At 42.8% G+C, this 17,256-nt stretch overlaps 1 protein-coding gene across 1 annotated transcript; it reads left to right on the top strand.

Moving 5' to 3' along the window:
- The first annotated feature begins 1,338 nt into the window (after positions 1–1,338).
- LOC133963978 (G-protein coupled receptor 22-like) lies at positions 1,339–16,893 on the top strand. Its single transcript, XM_062398295.1, has 2 exons — positions 1,339–1,438; positions 14,255–16,893. Exon 2 carries the CDS (start codon positions 14,343–14,345, stop codon positions 15,882–15,884), a length of 1,542 nt encoding a protein of 513 aa, XP_062254279.1. The 5' UTR covers positions 1,339–1,438; positions 14,255–14,342; the 3' UTR covers positions 15,885–16,893.
- Positions 16,894–17,256: the final 363 nt, after the last annotated feature.

Genomic DNA, 17,256 nt, shown 5'->3' with positions numbered 1-17,256 from the left:
GCAGAAACCTCTGATGTGAGGATTCAGCGGGTTAAGAGATTGAAGCGGGACCAGCGTCTTCCCCGTTCACTGGTTGCTAGAAACCAAGTCAGCTGGTAATTTCTGATTCAGTACATGTTAACATAAAGTTCATTAAATACCCAGTGTGATACCAGCTGGTTCACTGTTTGCTAATGTATTGAAGAACAAGCATGTTTTCTTAACTGTAGAGGCAATTAACACATTTTCTATTGATTTAGTTTTTGCTGTGGCATCAATTAAATGCCATCACATAGAAAGCCCGAAAAACCAGTTTCACACCAACATGCATATGATATAAAAGTGAACACTGGTCATGTGCCAAGTCTTTGTTTGCACTGAAATGAATCACGTAGTGCATGTGGATGGTCTAATGCTTTATTCTACATTTGCTGTGGTTCTAATTTTTTCAGATTATTTTTTGTTTGTTTCCATTCACTCTGAAAATAACGAACAATGCACTGCTGTTGTCTCAGTTGACCTTGATGTTTGAGCTCACAACTACAGCTAGACTCTGGTCACTTGAACAAACAACTTCTGATCCAAATGAAAGCTTAGGGGTCGCCATACTACCAAAAACAAAACGATAATTTAAAAAAATGGGGAAGAAAGTGGAGAAAACAATGCTGGATCTGCCCGCTGATACGGACGCACAGTAAAATTGTATGGTTTATCTCCTGAATTATACCTCATTGTTTCATGTTTCATGGTAATTTGAGTAGTTTTTGTAAAATGCTAACAGATTAACACAGAGGAAAACATAACCCTGTTGGGGGGGGGGGGTTGACAAACACAAGACAGTATTACGATACGGACATTTCAACTGTTCATTGTGAGATTCAGATATGCAGAGCAGAGATGTTTACAGAGGTCTCCACGCTGTGGACCCAGATATTCTAGAATTTTGAATAAAAATGTTAAAGTTAATGAGGGGCTGGTGGTATATTCCTTCTTGCAGCCAGAATGGATATTTTGCCCTTGTTCAATGTAAACAGTTTGCAGAACATTTCTGTGGACGTGGTACCTGATGTCATTATGCAGTATGTTGATAATGTGGCAAATCACATGTGCAGTAGAAGGATTATAGACGTGTAGCCAGGTTTTTATGTGTGAAATGGATGGAGTCACTATTTAAAATGTGAATGCAAATTTGAATAAAACTCCCAAAATTTGGTTTGACCTGAGTGACCTTGATATCTGGCACCTCCCCCCTCCTCCTCCTCAGTCAGTGGAAGTCATCCTGAAAGCGGAGACCTCCGTGGATCCAGCAGGAGTCTGAGCTCTGCTCACTGTGGACAGTGGCCCCTGGTGGAGCTGCTGCTGAGCACGAGCCCTGCTGTGCCACAGGAGGAACGCTTCTCACTAAAGCGCACACAGGTGGCGGACATGGATCTCTGAGAGCACGGCTCCAACCCCAGAGGTAAGAATCCAGTTTTTACAAATATCAACAAATATTTTTTTTAGAACTCAGGTATTCCTGCAGCCGTTTATCTGATAAAACATTATATTGCAAATGCGCACGCAGCTTTTGGCGAACAGTTGGCACGCAGGTATCTTGCCGGATCCAGTCCAGCATTAACTGCAGCTGTCAATTTAAAAGTGACCGTTTTTCACTTTGGTATTTAGAAAGTTAATTAAAGATTCACTAATAACACGTCTGGTGTATGTGTAAAAGCTCTCGGTGAAGTTTTACGCATCGTAATTTACTATGTACGTTGTGGACATTTACCAAAATCATTTTAAGTGGAAGCATTGCTTCGTTAATGCATATTTTATTAAACTTTATCCAGTGTAAAGATGGGTGCACTTGCACTCCTACTGTGCAGCGCATAGCGCACCGCCCCGCACTGGTTGGCACAACGGAGCGCATGAAATATCGATTTCGCAGAGGAATCAGTGTTTTATTAGAAACCTCGGGCTGGTGTGTGGGAGGAGGTGCTTGACACAGTTACGGGCTCCGAGGCTGTGTATCTCTCCCACGCTCCCGAGGGACCTGCAGTCCGCTGAAACATCTCACCGTGCACGCAGCACATCAAAGTGTGTGCGTCTGTGTGTTGTCAGTGCGTTTGCATCCGCGCTTTGTTGTGCGCGCCAGCAGCCTGGGGGACAAACATGCATCTTATAAAAGACATGAACCTCTGCTAATCTGTTCTCACTGCCCGTCAGTGTCAATTTATTACTGAACTGTGACTTTATCTCCAACTGTTTCGCAATCATATGGAGAAACTAACTAAATACAGTTAAATGTACATTTAACCTTATTGTTAAATATTATGAGGTTATACCTAAATAGTTGTTTCCCCATCTTTTTTGTCTTATTCCAACCTGTTGTTTGGAAATACATCTACAAGCTAATTAATTTATCTAAAGTGATTTTGATAATTACTTAAGGCTCCAGCTTTTTGATGATTTTCTTCATCTTCTGTCATTGCAATTTAAATATCCTCAGATTTTAGCCTGTTGCCTAAAAAAAACAAGTTGTGTCTGTTGAAGTTATGACGAGCTTATTTTCATCGTTTTCTGATATTGTGTTGACCAAATGATGAATTGAGACCTAATCCCCATTAGATGAGCAGTTTCCATGAATCTTTTCTTGAACGGAATCATTTGCTGCTCACCATCTATAATGTGCCTTCACAGAATCACATACATCAGACTTATATACACTCCTCTCATACAACCCACAGCCTGTGTAGTGTCCATCTCACCAGCAACAGTTTGCTACAGAATGAAGCAGCCCAGAAGAGATGATGTACGGAGAAGGAAGACTGTAAAAGTGAAACTAATATGCAGTGAGACACAGCAGGGGAGAGGAGGAGTAAAGGGGGAGGGATGGTGGTGATTTGTAGCAACATTGTGGAGGTGGAGAAGAAGAAGAAGAAGAAGAAGAAGAGAGAGGTCCTGATGAAAGCCTTTTGATTCTGTAGCTCCGCTGCACCGTCCATGTGCTCTGCTGCTGTGGACGGCTTTGATTGTGAGCAGGGAGAAAGAAAGGGAAACCAAAACCTGCTTATTGCGTGTGTGTGTGTGTGTGTGTTAACATCATTCCCTCTCTGTCATCCTGACTCCAGCTCTCACACAGTTGGATTAATTGTCTATTAATTGCCTCCTTCTGCAGTTAAGTAACCTCATCATTTATCACCCAAGTGGCTTTCTGTTCAGCATCTGTCATCTATCAGTTGTGTCGGCACAGACACCCTTACTCTCTCTCTCTCTCTCTCTCTCTCTGTCCGTCTTATACCCCCTTTCTTTTCTTCTCTCTGCTTCTTCATCAAGCTTTCTTTGTGCCATTTCAGGTCTATATTTCTGCTCAGCGATAAATAATTCAGGTAACAGGACAACACAAAGGACCTTAGTGAGAGCCTGGATACTCAAACCTGAATTAGCCCCATCTACCATTTGGAGCGCTCGCCTGAATAATAGATTACTCTCCCAATACGAGGCATGTCCTAGAGTCAATGACTTAAAAAGGCAATAGGTGTTCTTACTGTGCGTTTAAGTTATCTGTCAGATTCATCCTCCTCCATCAGGGAAAGATGTGCATACATTAAAGATGAGTCTCCTGAAGAAGTTCTTTATAAAAAGAGTTCTTACTCTCCCTTATATTCTCCCTCTGAGCCTGTATTTCTCCATTTTCCACGGCTGCATTTACCAGCTACTCCTCAGCTCCAACATGAAATAAAAATATTTATGACTAGGACATAAATGATGATTGGGTTTCTGGCTAGAAAGTATGGATTCAGCCATAATCCAACCAGGTGAAAACGCTGTACGGAGAGCCAGTGAAGTAAACTCTGTAAACTGCTCCAGATAATAACACTACAGTGAGGGACACTATGTACAGTTGCAATCAGAAATATTCAACCCCCTCACCTCAATAGACATTATAGTGATGGGGATGACAGATAATGAGAATAAATGACAAAAAAACCTCATCAAACAACAAAGGATATTTATTGATGCGTATTTTAGTTATTTTGACAACAGAAGTTGACTTAACTTTGAAGTTAAAATGAAAAATGTACCTCTTTCAACACATGTGCATGTGCAGTGTTATTCAACCCCCCAGCTTCAGTACTTTGTGGCGCATCCTCTAGCTAACCCTAACCCTAACCCTAACCCTAACTTCTAAAAAAAAAAATCGGTAAATGCGGACAAGCTTCTTACACCTCTCGATTGGAATCTTTGCCCATTTTTCAAGTGCTAAAGCCTCTAGATCAGTGATGTTTGATGGCTTCCATGCTGCAACTGCCTTCTTTAAATCCCACCAAAGATTTTCAATCAAATTTGAATCTGGTTACTGTGAATGCAACTCCAGGACATTCCAGGATCTTTTTCTCAACCAAGCTTTGGTGGACTTGGAGATTTTGCTTTGGATCATTGTCTTGCTGGAAAGTCCAATGATCACCAAGGTTCAATTTGTCAACAGAAGGAATCACATTCCTCTTTAAAATGGCCTGGTATTTCTATGAATCCATGATGCCATGTACACAATAAAGATTGCTAGTTCCTGCCGCAGAAAAACAGCCCAACATCATCTTTGACCAACCTCCATGCTGGACTATGGGGATGGTATTCTTCTGGTCATAATCCTGTCCTTTCATACGCCAGACATACCGCTGGTCCATACGTCCAAAAAGTTCCAGTTTGGTTTCATCAGTCCATAGAACTGTCACCCAAAACTCAGTAGGCTTATCCAAATTCCTCCTGGCATATTCTAGTCGACTTTTGATGTTGCTTGTGGTCAAGAGCTGAGTGCGTCTTGGAGCCGGCCATTAAGTCCTTTATTATTCAGTGCACGTCTTATAGTTGCCACTGCAGCACTTGTACCAGCCTTCATCAGGTCATCCTGTAGGTGTCTTGCAGTCACACAGGGGTTTATCTGAGTTGTTCTGACTAAGTTGCTGAGGGTCCTTGATGAAATGCTGGGCTTTCTTCCACAGCAGTTAGATCCCGTTCCGCATGCTGAAGTGTCCTTGGGCAAGATAATGAACCGAAGATTGCCCCTGATGGCTGTGCCAACAGTGTGATTTATGTGTGGCAGAGAAAGTGCTGCACATAGATGCACTGTATGAATGTGTGAATGGATGAATGGCCAAATGTTAATGGGAAGCATTTTGAGTGATCTTCAAGAAAAGAAAAGCGACATTGACCAAATATACAGTATATGTTGTTTTATTGGAATTTGACATTTTATTTTTGCATTTTACAAATGTTAAAACACAGGCCAAACAAACAGAGGATCCCAAACACGTCTAGAATGGAAACTATTTTTAAATCTAAAACTGGTCTCAATATAAAGTGAAAAAACGTTACAGGCTTCAGGTATTCATTATGCTGTTTCCAATGTCTACAGCTGGATCATTTCAAAATAAAATATCTTGCATCAAACTATGTAAAAAATGAACATGAAAGAATATTTATTAATCTAAATCTCGAGACAGATATTAAATGTACTTCCCCAAATGTCAAACTATCCCTTTATAACTTAAAGACCTGAATACACAGTGTAATAAACGGTACACTAACAGAACTGCACAGCGAGCCAATGTGATTATATTTGACATTGCTTTTTTTTCATAACATGTAACTGACATTCGCTACAGTGCAGTTCTATTTAGTTTTATGATATCCACTGCACCCAGAAACGCTGGACATGATGATACTTATCTTGCAAATGGAAAACCCAAGTGTAGTCGTTGTCCTTACATTTGAAGGTCAGAGTCATGCACTAAAGTTACCGTGTTAAAGGCTGACAGCTGGAAGTCAGATTCAGCAGGGAGTCCGTATCTGACCATTTATTTGTTTTCCATTTATCCCACCGGCAAATAAATAATCCCATACATTTACCCAAGTGACTTTCAACCTCTGTGTTCACCTACAGCAACGAGACCACTTTGACTCAGCAGGCGTCCTGTTGCACATCTAACTGTGTGTGTGCATGCATGTACTAATATACATATACATGTGCGTGTCGGTCATTGGACCAGCTGTGCCGAGGATGACCACCGGCCTGTGAGTGTTTTGCTCTGACATGACATTTTGTCTTCATCACGGCGTGGCGACTGGAGAGAGCACTCAAATAATAGCTGGATGTCTCAGCAGGGAGTCTATTTACACACACATGCACGCACACACTCGTATGTCGGTGGGTGTTCATTGTGTAGAGGGTGCGTACATGCTCTGTGTTCTTACTGCTCCATCCTCTCTGTTTTGTCGTTCCTCAACCCCTCTCGCTGAAGACTCTTGTGCTGTCGCGTCTATTCTTGTGCCTCGCTTTGTCCTCAGTAATGTCTTGTGAGCTCTGCTCCGCTTTGTGGTGCCATTGTCTTGACAAGTGATTGAAGCTGCCTGTTTTGGCACAAAGGGGGAAATGATCAGGCTCCTGGTGCCAGAAGATGACCGTCTGCTGTGATCGCAAAAATCCCTTGAGTATATCTGTTATGTTCTTAAATCTTATTATATGCACTGTATCTGTGGTTCCCAAAGTCAGGTGCAGGACACCCTGAGGGATTCAGGAGACAGAGAGAAAGGGGTCGCAAGATGATGATAACTATTTAAAAACAATTAAAATAAAGGGGCTGAACGATTTGGGGCCCCCTGCCTCCACAGTGACATCCCCCTTCTCGACAGCAGCAGCCCCTGTGCGAAACTTCATACCTTCCCCACGAGCCTCCCTTCGGTCGAGTTGACAGTGTGATTAGATTTTCAGGCTGCCTGCTGCATAACTTTGCATAGTGATGAAGAGAAACTGATTTTCTTCAAACTGCTCTGATGCTGTCTGATGCTTTAAGATACTGAGTAAATAGCATCCATGTGTTTGATGATGAGAAAAACTGTTTTAGCTCGAGTCACATAGGCTTAATATCACCGGTGGGGTTTCTTGCAGACATCGGTCTGATGTTCAAGGTCATCTGGCACGTGAACTAAGATGGAAGAACACGATAAAACTTGTTATCTGACAAACATCAGCATTGTCACGGAGAGCATGTTATAAGCTGACTTTAGCATTTAGCTCAAGCAACACTGCACCTCTTCCGTAATATCTGGCTCTGCTTAAGATGGTAAATGGTTTTGTATTTATATAGCGCTTTTCTAGTCTTGATGACCACTCAAAGCGCTTTACAGTACAGTTTTACATTCACCCATTCACACACACATTCATACAATGCATCTAATGACAGCACTTTCTTATTTTATGGGGGGCCATTCGGGGTTCAGTATCTTGCCCAAGGACACTTTGGCATGCAGATGGGTCAGACTGGGGATCGAATTCTGCCGACCTTCAGGTTGGAGGATGACCACTCTACCCCTCAGCAACAGCCGAACATGAACAAACTTAACACGTGTAACTACCAGTCTGATTAAACCATAACGCTTTTTGTAGTGTAGACAAGAATCGTCCTTTCTGCACTTACATATATTCCCTCTCACTATTCATGTCCCCTTCTTCTGCGTTCCCGTCGTCTCCCTATGTATCATTTTGACAACCTGTTGCATCAGGGCGTCTCATAGGAATAGCAAGGTTATCTTGACTGCCATTCATCTTTTTGGCCTTTCAATTATACATGCTACCGTCTCTTCTCACACATGCTGGCTTCCGCTGGAGGAAGAAGGTTGAACAGAGTCTCTCTGTAAATCTGTGTAGCAAACAGTGGCTGCAGGATGAGCTGTGCTGCTTTGTGAATTCACCTCCCTGCACAACCCTTTTGCTCTGTTAGAAGGACAATAACTGATCGTTACATTATCAGATGGGTCGGTGGTTGTTTCGGGATTAAGTAACGTAATTAAAAAAGTTCTTACACATCCCAAACCTACATTGATTTCCTACAATTACTTTCCACAGCCCCAAGGGAACAGGCCTAAATTGCTGCAATAAAGGCTGACTGTTAACATTCAGAGGTTAATGGTGATCAGCAACAACAGAGCAACTTCAAATTTTGCAATTTGATTTTTCCTTCTGATGATAATACAAATACGCAATCAGATACACTACTACTGTTAATGATGGTGTGCTTTCCAAACCTGGTGTCTTCCATTTAGCCTCCAAACTGTGGAATAGTTTTAGCTTTAAACCTAAATATCGAGAAAAATGTTGGTTTGCTGCCAAAAATTTAAAAAAAGAAGCGTCCATAAACAGGTCAGATAAAGAAATAGACTCTGAACACTGTAAATATTTGCATATAATTTTTTTTTTCCAGTTTTGCATCATCAAGCGTCATCAATGTGCCCAATTGTTCGCCATGACTTGACATGCTGTATTTTCACACTTGCACACGGGACAACCGACTCTGACATTTGCATATTCAAATACAACCCCCAGGAAAAGTTCAGGACATTTCCTCCAGTTCAGTGCATGACTATATATACATATATAATTTTGTAGTCTTAAGAAAATATATAGTAGGACCCATTATACAGTGATTTAACAACATGTCCTAAACAACAAATATGATATTTTCATTTTCTGAGCTTCAGAGCTGGCAGGTGGATTTTGTTGCCTTTGGATGCGGCCAGGCTAGCTGTTTCCCCCTAGTGTCAGACTTTATGCTAAGCTAATCTAATTAGCTGTTGGTGGTGGAATCATATTTACACACACTTGTAAATAAATATTCCTTTAACCTCAGGCTCTGAGCAGACCCTGAATTATATAATCCAACATGAAAATTAGATACCAGTCTCAATGCATGCACAGGACTAGACATCATCACAGGATATTCAGATGAAAATGTGTCATCACTCTCATTACACAGTAATGAGGCAGGGTTAAAGGGAGGAAGGTGTTGATGGGAGAGGAAATGCATCACCTGGATGTGACATTTTCCTGGTCCTCTTTATGTCACACATTAAACAAAGGTCACGTAATGCTTGTCTTGTCTTAACGACCACTCCAAGCTTTACACAATGGGACACATTCACACACATTCATACAGAGCTTGTTCTATACATAGACTGTGAGTTTAACACACAGACAAAAACACACACGGATGGTTCATCATCGGGGTCAGTTTGGGGTTCAGAAGTCCGTAGATACACTGGAGAAGCCGGGGGATTGAACTGCACACCTTTAGTTAGTGGACGACCCGCTATACCTCCTCAGCTGCAGCTGCCTTAGATGACATGGTACAATTCATGTAATTGGCTTCTGCAAAACTAGAAAAAGGTCACACACACACACAGTCACTCTGAGAACCCCCTGGTGAGCGTACATACTCGCAAGTGACTTAATTCAGAAACCGTAAGGGATACACTTGGTTTCATTCATTTAACAGCCATCTTGTGAATAAAGTACAGTGTGAAACAGCACATTGCCCCCTGGGGTCATATTGATTGTTTTTTCACACTTGGACTTCACTCGAATGATCTGTCCATCTCTGCCAGTTAATTTACAAAGAGATTAAACGGCAGTGCAGGGAGAAAACCAACGTAACGGTTTTGTTTCAAGTAGACAACTTCCCCACCCCAAGATGTACAGTATGAATATCACACCAAAACATATAGGTTACAGCATTAAAGATCTGCACAGCGAAACGTTTATATTACAGGGTGATCTATCATTGAGAGCTGCAGTCTCCATGATCAGACTGCCTCTCCTCTTTGACTTAAAGATCAACAATATCTGTCCACCTTTCCTGTTCGAATCTTCTCATCTGAGGAGCCACCACACAGCTTCTCATTCAGCCAATCAGTGGAGTGGAGTCATTTGGGACTGAAATGGTCCATTGGGGACTACAGGTAACCAGGAAAACAGCTGCAGTGAGGCTGATGTAAGGTGTTAGAGTGGGGAAAAAACCTGTCATCCTCTGCTCCCAGGGACATCTTGTTTACCAGTACCGCTAGCTCGCCCTTTTTATCTACTTTCTTTTCCCCTCAGCCATTTTCTGTAATCAGTCTCAGCTCTCCAGCAGGCTTTTCAGATGCACAACTATCAGGTGACGCTTTTGAACAAAAAAACATTACTTCTGACCCAATCTACTCTACCTTTCTCTCCAGCTTCCATCAAAACCTTCTGTTCATTCTCCCAATTCCAGCCTCTGATGGCGCTCGGGCAGTCTGCTCACGATTGGACCGGCTGCAGGCGTCCAACGGGAGTCAAGCCAAGTGGCTGCATGGTCGAGCTTGTGCACAGCATAAATTCTACACATGCTGTTTCTGTCTGAGCCTGTTTCTATTTTTCCCTCTTCCCCCCAGTGTCCCTCCTTTCATTTCTCCATAAACCCCCATGAGATACCTCTGTTCCTACACTTTCACACTAACCCCACAAACTGGTATCTGCCAGCTGCTTCCTCGCTAGCCAAGGACGTGGCATAGAAACTCTACTCTTGTTTCCACGAAGTCCAGGGTTTACTTATATAACTGAAAATAGTTTAAAGAAGAGCAATGTTTTTCTTAGGGAATTTAAATTTCCTCCCACAAGCTGCTGTTTACAATAGCCATGGAGAAGCAAAATACTTTAAAGGTCATAGACAAGCAAGTTGCATTGTAATGTGGATTATTAGAAGGTTTCTTCTTTACCATTGCACTTGAAGGTGGAAGATTTGACTCACAACTCAACACACACTTCATTGGCCTCTGTTTCTCTTTTTCCCGATATAACAAGTTGTAAGATCTCTGTTTTGTAATAGAGCGGTGTGACCAAAGAGCTCAGTAGTGATCACACACTTCCGTATTATAGCACCTGTGCCTTCATTAATCTAGACCCTTGTAGTGTGGTTGCCATGGAAACAGAAACGGGGGAGAAAAGTCCATCACTCAGGCGAACGTCTTGTTTGCCGGAGTGGAGTTGTGCAGAGGGGTTGATCATTGAGGGTTGATTAGTTGTGTTGTTTGTTTCCCTGCTATCTCCACTCGTTCATTCAGCATTAAATGTTTTCGACACTTAATGCTGAGATTTCCACCTATAGAAATCTAAGCGTTTAGAGCAACCGAAGCTGTGAGTTTAATCATTCAATTGATTTCCCGCAGGTGCAATCAGTGGCCACCCTATAATCAATGGGCGGCAACTGTGTTGTTCAAACTGCCTTTAATCTCGTGGTTGTCAGTGCAACACCAAGCTAAGGTTGTAGAGCAAGGAAGACCAGCAGCCATCACGAGACACACGTCTGGATATTGGAAACCGTTATTCAGGCCTTAACAGGATTAAGTCAATAGTATGAATAAGACACTGCTATGTAAACAGCATTGTCTGATTACTTTAATGACTTTAATTTAGTCATATTCAGAAAAAACTAAGTAAGGTATAGAGTATTCTGACCTTAGACACATTGTGTAGATTTGTTTAAATCTGTATCACCAAATGTCCTATTGGAGTTTCATAAGCCTTTTGTGAAATACAGTACATACAGTAATTAACAAATGCTTGAGAACACATGCCCCTTGTGGGGCTTCAAATATCACCACTCGTTGCAGGAGACCATCGTCACCATTAGCTTCCAGTGAGAAAAGAGTAAACTTACAGAGTGAATCTGAAGAAGCGACCAGCAAAATGTGTTGTATGTTGTTAGTAAAGTCCTTTCAGTGTGCAGTGGGTCATTTTCTACTTTGAGTATGGATTTCAGGGTGGCACAGTGCAACCAGCACAGTCTATGTGGGTTTTCTCAAGCTACTCCAGCTTCCTCCCAGTCCAAACACATGTAGATCAGGTTCAATTACTTGAGCACTCTAAAACAGGGGTGTCAAACATACAGCCCTCGGGCCGGATGCGGCCTGCCAGGAGGTCCAGCTCGGCCCGCCGGATGCAAGGCATGCTCTGAATAAAAAATAAAAAAATGAATACAAAAAATACAACAGGAAATTTGGCTACCTGTACAGCGTTGTGCATGTCGCGCATATTTTACGCGAACAGTGAACTCATGTTCACGTTAATTTGTTAAATCATCATCGTATCAGGCCACCATGAAATACCAGGAGCGGGAAATGTGTGTGTGTGTCCCCAGACAACACACACACAGGCCCCGGGTTCCGCCTCCACTCATTCGCTCAGAGATACGCACAGTGAGATCAGAGCTTGTTCACGTGAAGCAGCCGGTCAGTAACAAACAAGACACAGTGTTAAAAAACCAAGTTGAAAAGAAAGTACGATGAAGCCTGTCTTGCTCTTGGATTCACAGTGAATGAAGGAGGACATGAGGAGAGACCAGTGTGTATTTTAGGTCTAAAAACTCTGGCAGCTGACAGTATGAGACCCAGCAAATTAAGAAGACACAACATTACAACCCAGTCACATGCATGTGTTCATTGGTTTCAGTCAGTGTGTGCACAAACCTGCTCATTGTGGTAACCACACACTTGACCTTGTATTATCGTACAGTGTCGGAATTGAAAATGTAACAGTACTTCTGCGCAATCCAGTTCTATCAGACCATAGTTTAATAACCTTTGATTTTTCAATAACTGAATATATGCCACTAATAAAAAATTCATTATCTAGATGTCTACCTGATAGTGCTGTAGCTAAATTTAAGGAAATAATCCCAATTACATTTAAACCCGTATTAACAGTAGATATAAACAACAAATTCTTTAAAAACCTTAGCTCCATTGAGATCGACCACCTCGTTGATAGCTCTGCAGACTCATTACGATTAACATTAGATTCAATAGCGCCTCTAAAAAAGAAAAATGTCAAACATAGTAAATTAGCTCCGTGGTTTAATTCCCAGACAAATGAGTTAAAACAATTATCAAGAAAACTAGATAGGAAGTGGAGCTCCAGCAACGAGGTTGAAAATCTAATCGACTGGAAGAATAGTGTTAAAGAATATAAAAAGGCTCTCCACAAAGCAAGAGCCGCCTACTATTCAAAACTAATAGAAGAGGGCAGTATGTGGCCCCATAACTGAAATGGGTTTGACACCCCTGCTCTAAAATGACCATAGGTGTGAATGGTTGCTTGACTATGTCTTTTCTGCAGTTACATCCGCACGACTACATTTTATTTTTAAAATGTGACTAAATGGAAAAGTTTGGCTATGCAGCTGACCCACTTTTACTATGAAAATCCTGTGGCTATGTGTTATTATGGATGTGCAAAATGTTAACACTTACTGTCCGTCAGAGTTTCACTTCATCCACAGGCCAAGAAAATAAATATCTGTTCTTTTTACTATTGTTGTTTCTCATTCATAACATTTGCTGTAATTCAGCTGCAGTGCAGACAAAACAGTTTACAGCAGCAGGCACCCACCGACATGTGAGTGGTCATGTGATTTGCGTTTTTCGGTGCTATTGATGGGGATTATTACTGATTCAGAGCTGAATGGAGATCCTTTCAGCTTCAGTAAAACTATGATCAACTACTTATGATTGGTGTAAAGATTTGGTTTATTCTACAGATCTTATTTTAAGTCCTTTCACAAAATATTGCAGTAAACTGAAACCTCAGTTGTGACACAGATAATAAAGTTACTAAACTGAAGTAGGCATCAGTTTTGCTGAAACACTGAATAAATATGCTCCTCAAGCCTTAGATGTTTTTAGACAAGTCACGTGGTCAGCTCCGGCTGGCAGAGCCAACATCATGACCACTTTTCTGCAAGTTGCTGAATGTGTTGTTTTCTACGATCCACTGAGAGGGCAGTTGATTAACCCGTGTGTCTGATTACTTGCTTTTACTTGAATTACTGCTTCATTCAATTTCCCCAATCCCCTGAGCCCCAGAAGTCTTTAGTGATATTGTGGCAGCCTGTGGATCTGACAGCTTGTCTGCAGGTCTCATGCTGTGGCTGAGCCAAAATGGTTATCAGAGAATCTGATAGGTGACAGATTGGAAGCTTGATTGATGCATAATGCAGCAACTGTTCAGTCTGCAGATGCTGGGGTTGATATATGCATATGGTAGGTGTATGGACGGATAGATAGATAGATAGATAGATAGATAGATAGATAGATAGATAGATAGATAGATAGATAGATAGATAGATAGATAGATAGATAGATATATAGATAGTAAGATAGATAGATAGATAGATAGATAGATAGATACATACATAGATAGATAGATAGATAGATAGATAGATAGATAGATAGATAGATAGATAGATAGATAGATAGATAGACAGACAGATAGATAAATGGATTATGTATAAATGGATGGACAGACCGACAGACAGACAGACATGGGTTATGATCACTGCATTACAAATGTCTAAGATGCTCAGAGAGAGAATAATGGGTTTTGATTCTGTCCTCCACAGTTCACTTCTGATCTGTCTGCATTGTGTTCCCTTCTCCCCAGTGCTGTCATCAAGCTGTTATTCATCCCTGCATCATGGGAGCTCATCAGTGGTGTGACAGATACGATATATGAGGACTTACAGGTCGGCATGGAGACTGACAGCTATACCTCGGGCCCAGCCTCCGCTGACTGGGTTGGAACGGTGGCCGGTCTGGAGGGAACAGGAGTCTTGCAGGAGGAGGGAGGAGGGGGCTCGTCCAGCAGCCCCGTGTCCTGGTACATGCCATACTCGCTGGGCTTCCAGGTGTCACTCACAGCCTTCCTCATGCTGGAGCTGGTGCTGGGCTTCAGCAGCAACCTGACAGTGCTGGTTCTCTACTGCTCTCAATCCAAATTAGTGGACTCAGTGAGTAATATGGTAACTGTCAATCTGCATATATTGGATGTGGCGGTGTGTGTGCTGTGTCTGCCGCTCACGCTGGTGGTGGTGGTGCTGCCTCCAGGACCAAACCTGGCCCTGATCTGCTGTTTCCATGAAGCCTGCGTCACGTTTGCCAGCATCTCCACAGCCATCAACATCCTGGTCATCAGCTTGGACCGATATGATATTTCAGTACGGCCGGCCAACAGGATGCTGACCACACGCAGAGCAGCGCTGCTCCTGGCTGCCGTTTGGGTCACGTCAGTAGCTGTGTTTTTTATCCCATTCTTGGAGGTGCAGTGGTCCAGCGAAGAGGGATCAGAGGAGAAAGGGCAGGCGTTACCCATGTCTTTGTCGTCACATAGCACCACAGTGGGGCCTGCATGGCGTAACCTGACCCTGCTATGTATTGGTGGACAGGGCTATCACACAAGCCTTGGAATGCATTACCATCTTATCCTGCAGGTTCCCATCTTCTTCACCACTGTGGCAGTCATGCTCTTCACCTACTCCAGGATACTGAGAGCTTTAAACATCCGTATTGGCTCGCACATGAAGAAGACCCAGCGGTTCAGGAGACCCTCCTGCAGCGGGAGCCACAAGAGACAGAAGAAAAAGAAAGCTGGGCTAACAGTGATCGATGGTGGGGAGTTGGGAGGGGAGCAGAGCAACACAGATGGTACCAAACAGCTCTGCCACCCTCCCCTCATTCCTTCCCCCTCCCCTACACCCACAGCCACCTCTCCCCCTGCCCTGTCCTCGTCCGCCCCTCTGGTCATCTCTGAAATGGGTGCGGCCACCCCTATGCCAGCCACAATGGGTGTTCAGGCCTCAGTGTCAGCTATCATTGCCTTGCGGAGGGCAGTGCGGCGACATAGGGATCGGCGAGAGCGCCAGAGGCGGGTCTTCAGGATGTCCCTCATCATCATCACCACCTTCCTGGGCTGTTGGGCTCCCCTCTCTGTGACCAACCTGCTAATCCTCGGCATCGGCCCCAGTGACGCACTGATCAGCCTGCGCCTCTGGTTCCTGGCCCTTGCTTACGGCACCACTGTCTCCCACCCTCTGCTCTACGCTTTCACCCGACAGAAGCTGCGCCGTGCCCTCCGCGCCAAGGTTAAAAAGAGGGTGGTGTCCTTGCTCCAAGTAGACCCTTCACCAGGGGGCACGATCATACACAACTCCTGGGTGGAGAACAGGAAAACCACCCGGCAGGTGCGGCTGGAGGCAAGTGAGGGCACTGACCGTTGCCAGGCAGAGGCCCTGTGAGACTGACACTACTAATGTAGATTGTTTCATTAGGAGACTCACTGGCGTGTGAAACCAGTGTAAGAAATGTGAAAAACACCTTTCTATCTCTGGGAGTTGATCCACCAGTAACCACCAGCAGCACGCCCCTTCTAGGCACAACTAACCTCACCTCAGGCAGGAGTAGGGGGAGGTTGCTGTCTTCACTTTAGTGTGCACAGTCTTTGCAGCTGAAGCAAATCATACACAACAAACACTCAAGTGTAAATAATTTGCACTCTGTCAAACACTGAAGTCTTTTTACACGAGGAGCTGCACGACAGAGCATTTTCACAGTGGTGCTTACATAACCACTCCAAAGATTGTTTCACCAGCAGACGATCTGATCAGCCTCCTGCTAAAATGCTACAAGGCTGCTTAAAAAATGTATGTTCCACTCCAAATATATGCCCAACAATTCTTTGAATGTATTGAATATTGTTTCTGCCTTAAATTATGCTCTGTAAGTCCGGCTGGATGGCTGCTGTGCATTCTGAAAACACAGTGACAAGAAATGTGACGATCAGTTGAAAATGTGTCGGGGGTTGACGAGGGCCAGTCCACAGAGAGCAGGTGAGGCACATGTCTGAGTACAATTAAGATGTGTAATATTAAATGTAGTTTGGCTTTAGGTTTAGTTATTATGTGTTCAAATGTTACAGTGTTTATATAAAAACCCTGCAATTGCTCTTTTTTTCCAGATTTGTATCAAATGGTGTAATATCTTGTTGGTGTGTTGCGTAGACTGCAGGGAGAAGCACAGGTATCATTCATGGGACAAGTTTGTCCCATGAATGATTCAATCATGGGTTCAATCATTCAGATCAACACAGAGTGTATATGAGAAATATGAAGCTACAGCAGCAGTGGCCTAGCATAGCTTAGCACAAAAAAAGCGGAAAAAGGAGAACCAGTTAGCGGGGTTCAGTTAAGAAAGACAATAATTTCTGATGGTTAGCTTTTGTAAAAATGAATGAAGCCATTTTCAGGTTACACCCTAACCCTACCACCTGGCTGCTGGCTGTAGCTTCATATTTACCACACAGACATGAAAGTGCATGTCATCAATCTTCTCTGAATTTTGGCAAGAAAATTAATAAATGTATTTTCTATTCTTAATGATTTATCAGATGTTAATAGAATCCCTGGTAACGAGTTCAAATGAAACTGTAAAATGGACACATGTTGAACAAAATAACCAGAAATACTCCGGCAAAATGAAGTTTGGTACATCACCAAAAATTAAAGTCTCAAAATGAACTGTCAAGTTCAGTCACTACAATTCTGGCCATCTCAATAAAACCTAAAGCTTGAATAGTATTTATTGCTGACCTGTTGTTTAGAGATTATGTTA

Source organism: Platichthys flesus, chromosome 2 (assembly GCF_949316205.1).
Source record: "Platichthys flesus chromosome 2, fPlaFle2.1, whole genome shotgun sequence".
Classification (NCBI taxonomy): domain Eukaryota; kingdom Metazoa; phylum Chordata; class Actinopteri; order Pleuronectiformes; family Pleuronectidae; genus Platichthys; species Platichthys flesus.
The sequence above is the reverse complement of the archived record's forward strand: the minus strand, read 5'-3'. Positions and strand labels throughout refer to the sequence as shown.

Excerpts from the sequence above, each read along its gene's own strand:
- LOC133963978 (XM_062398295.1), top strand. The coding sequence starts at position 14,343 with ATGGAGACTGACAGCTATACCTCGGGCCCAGCCTCCGCTGACTGGGTT.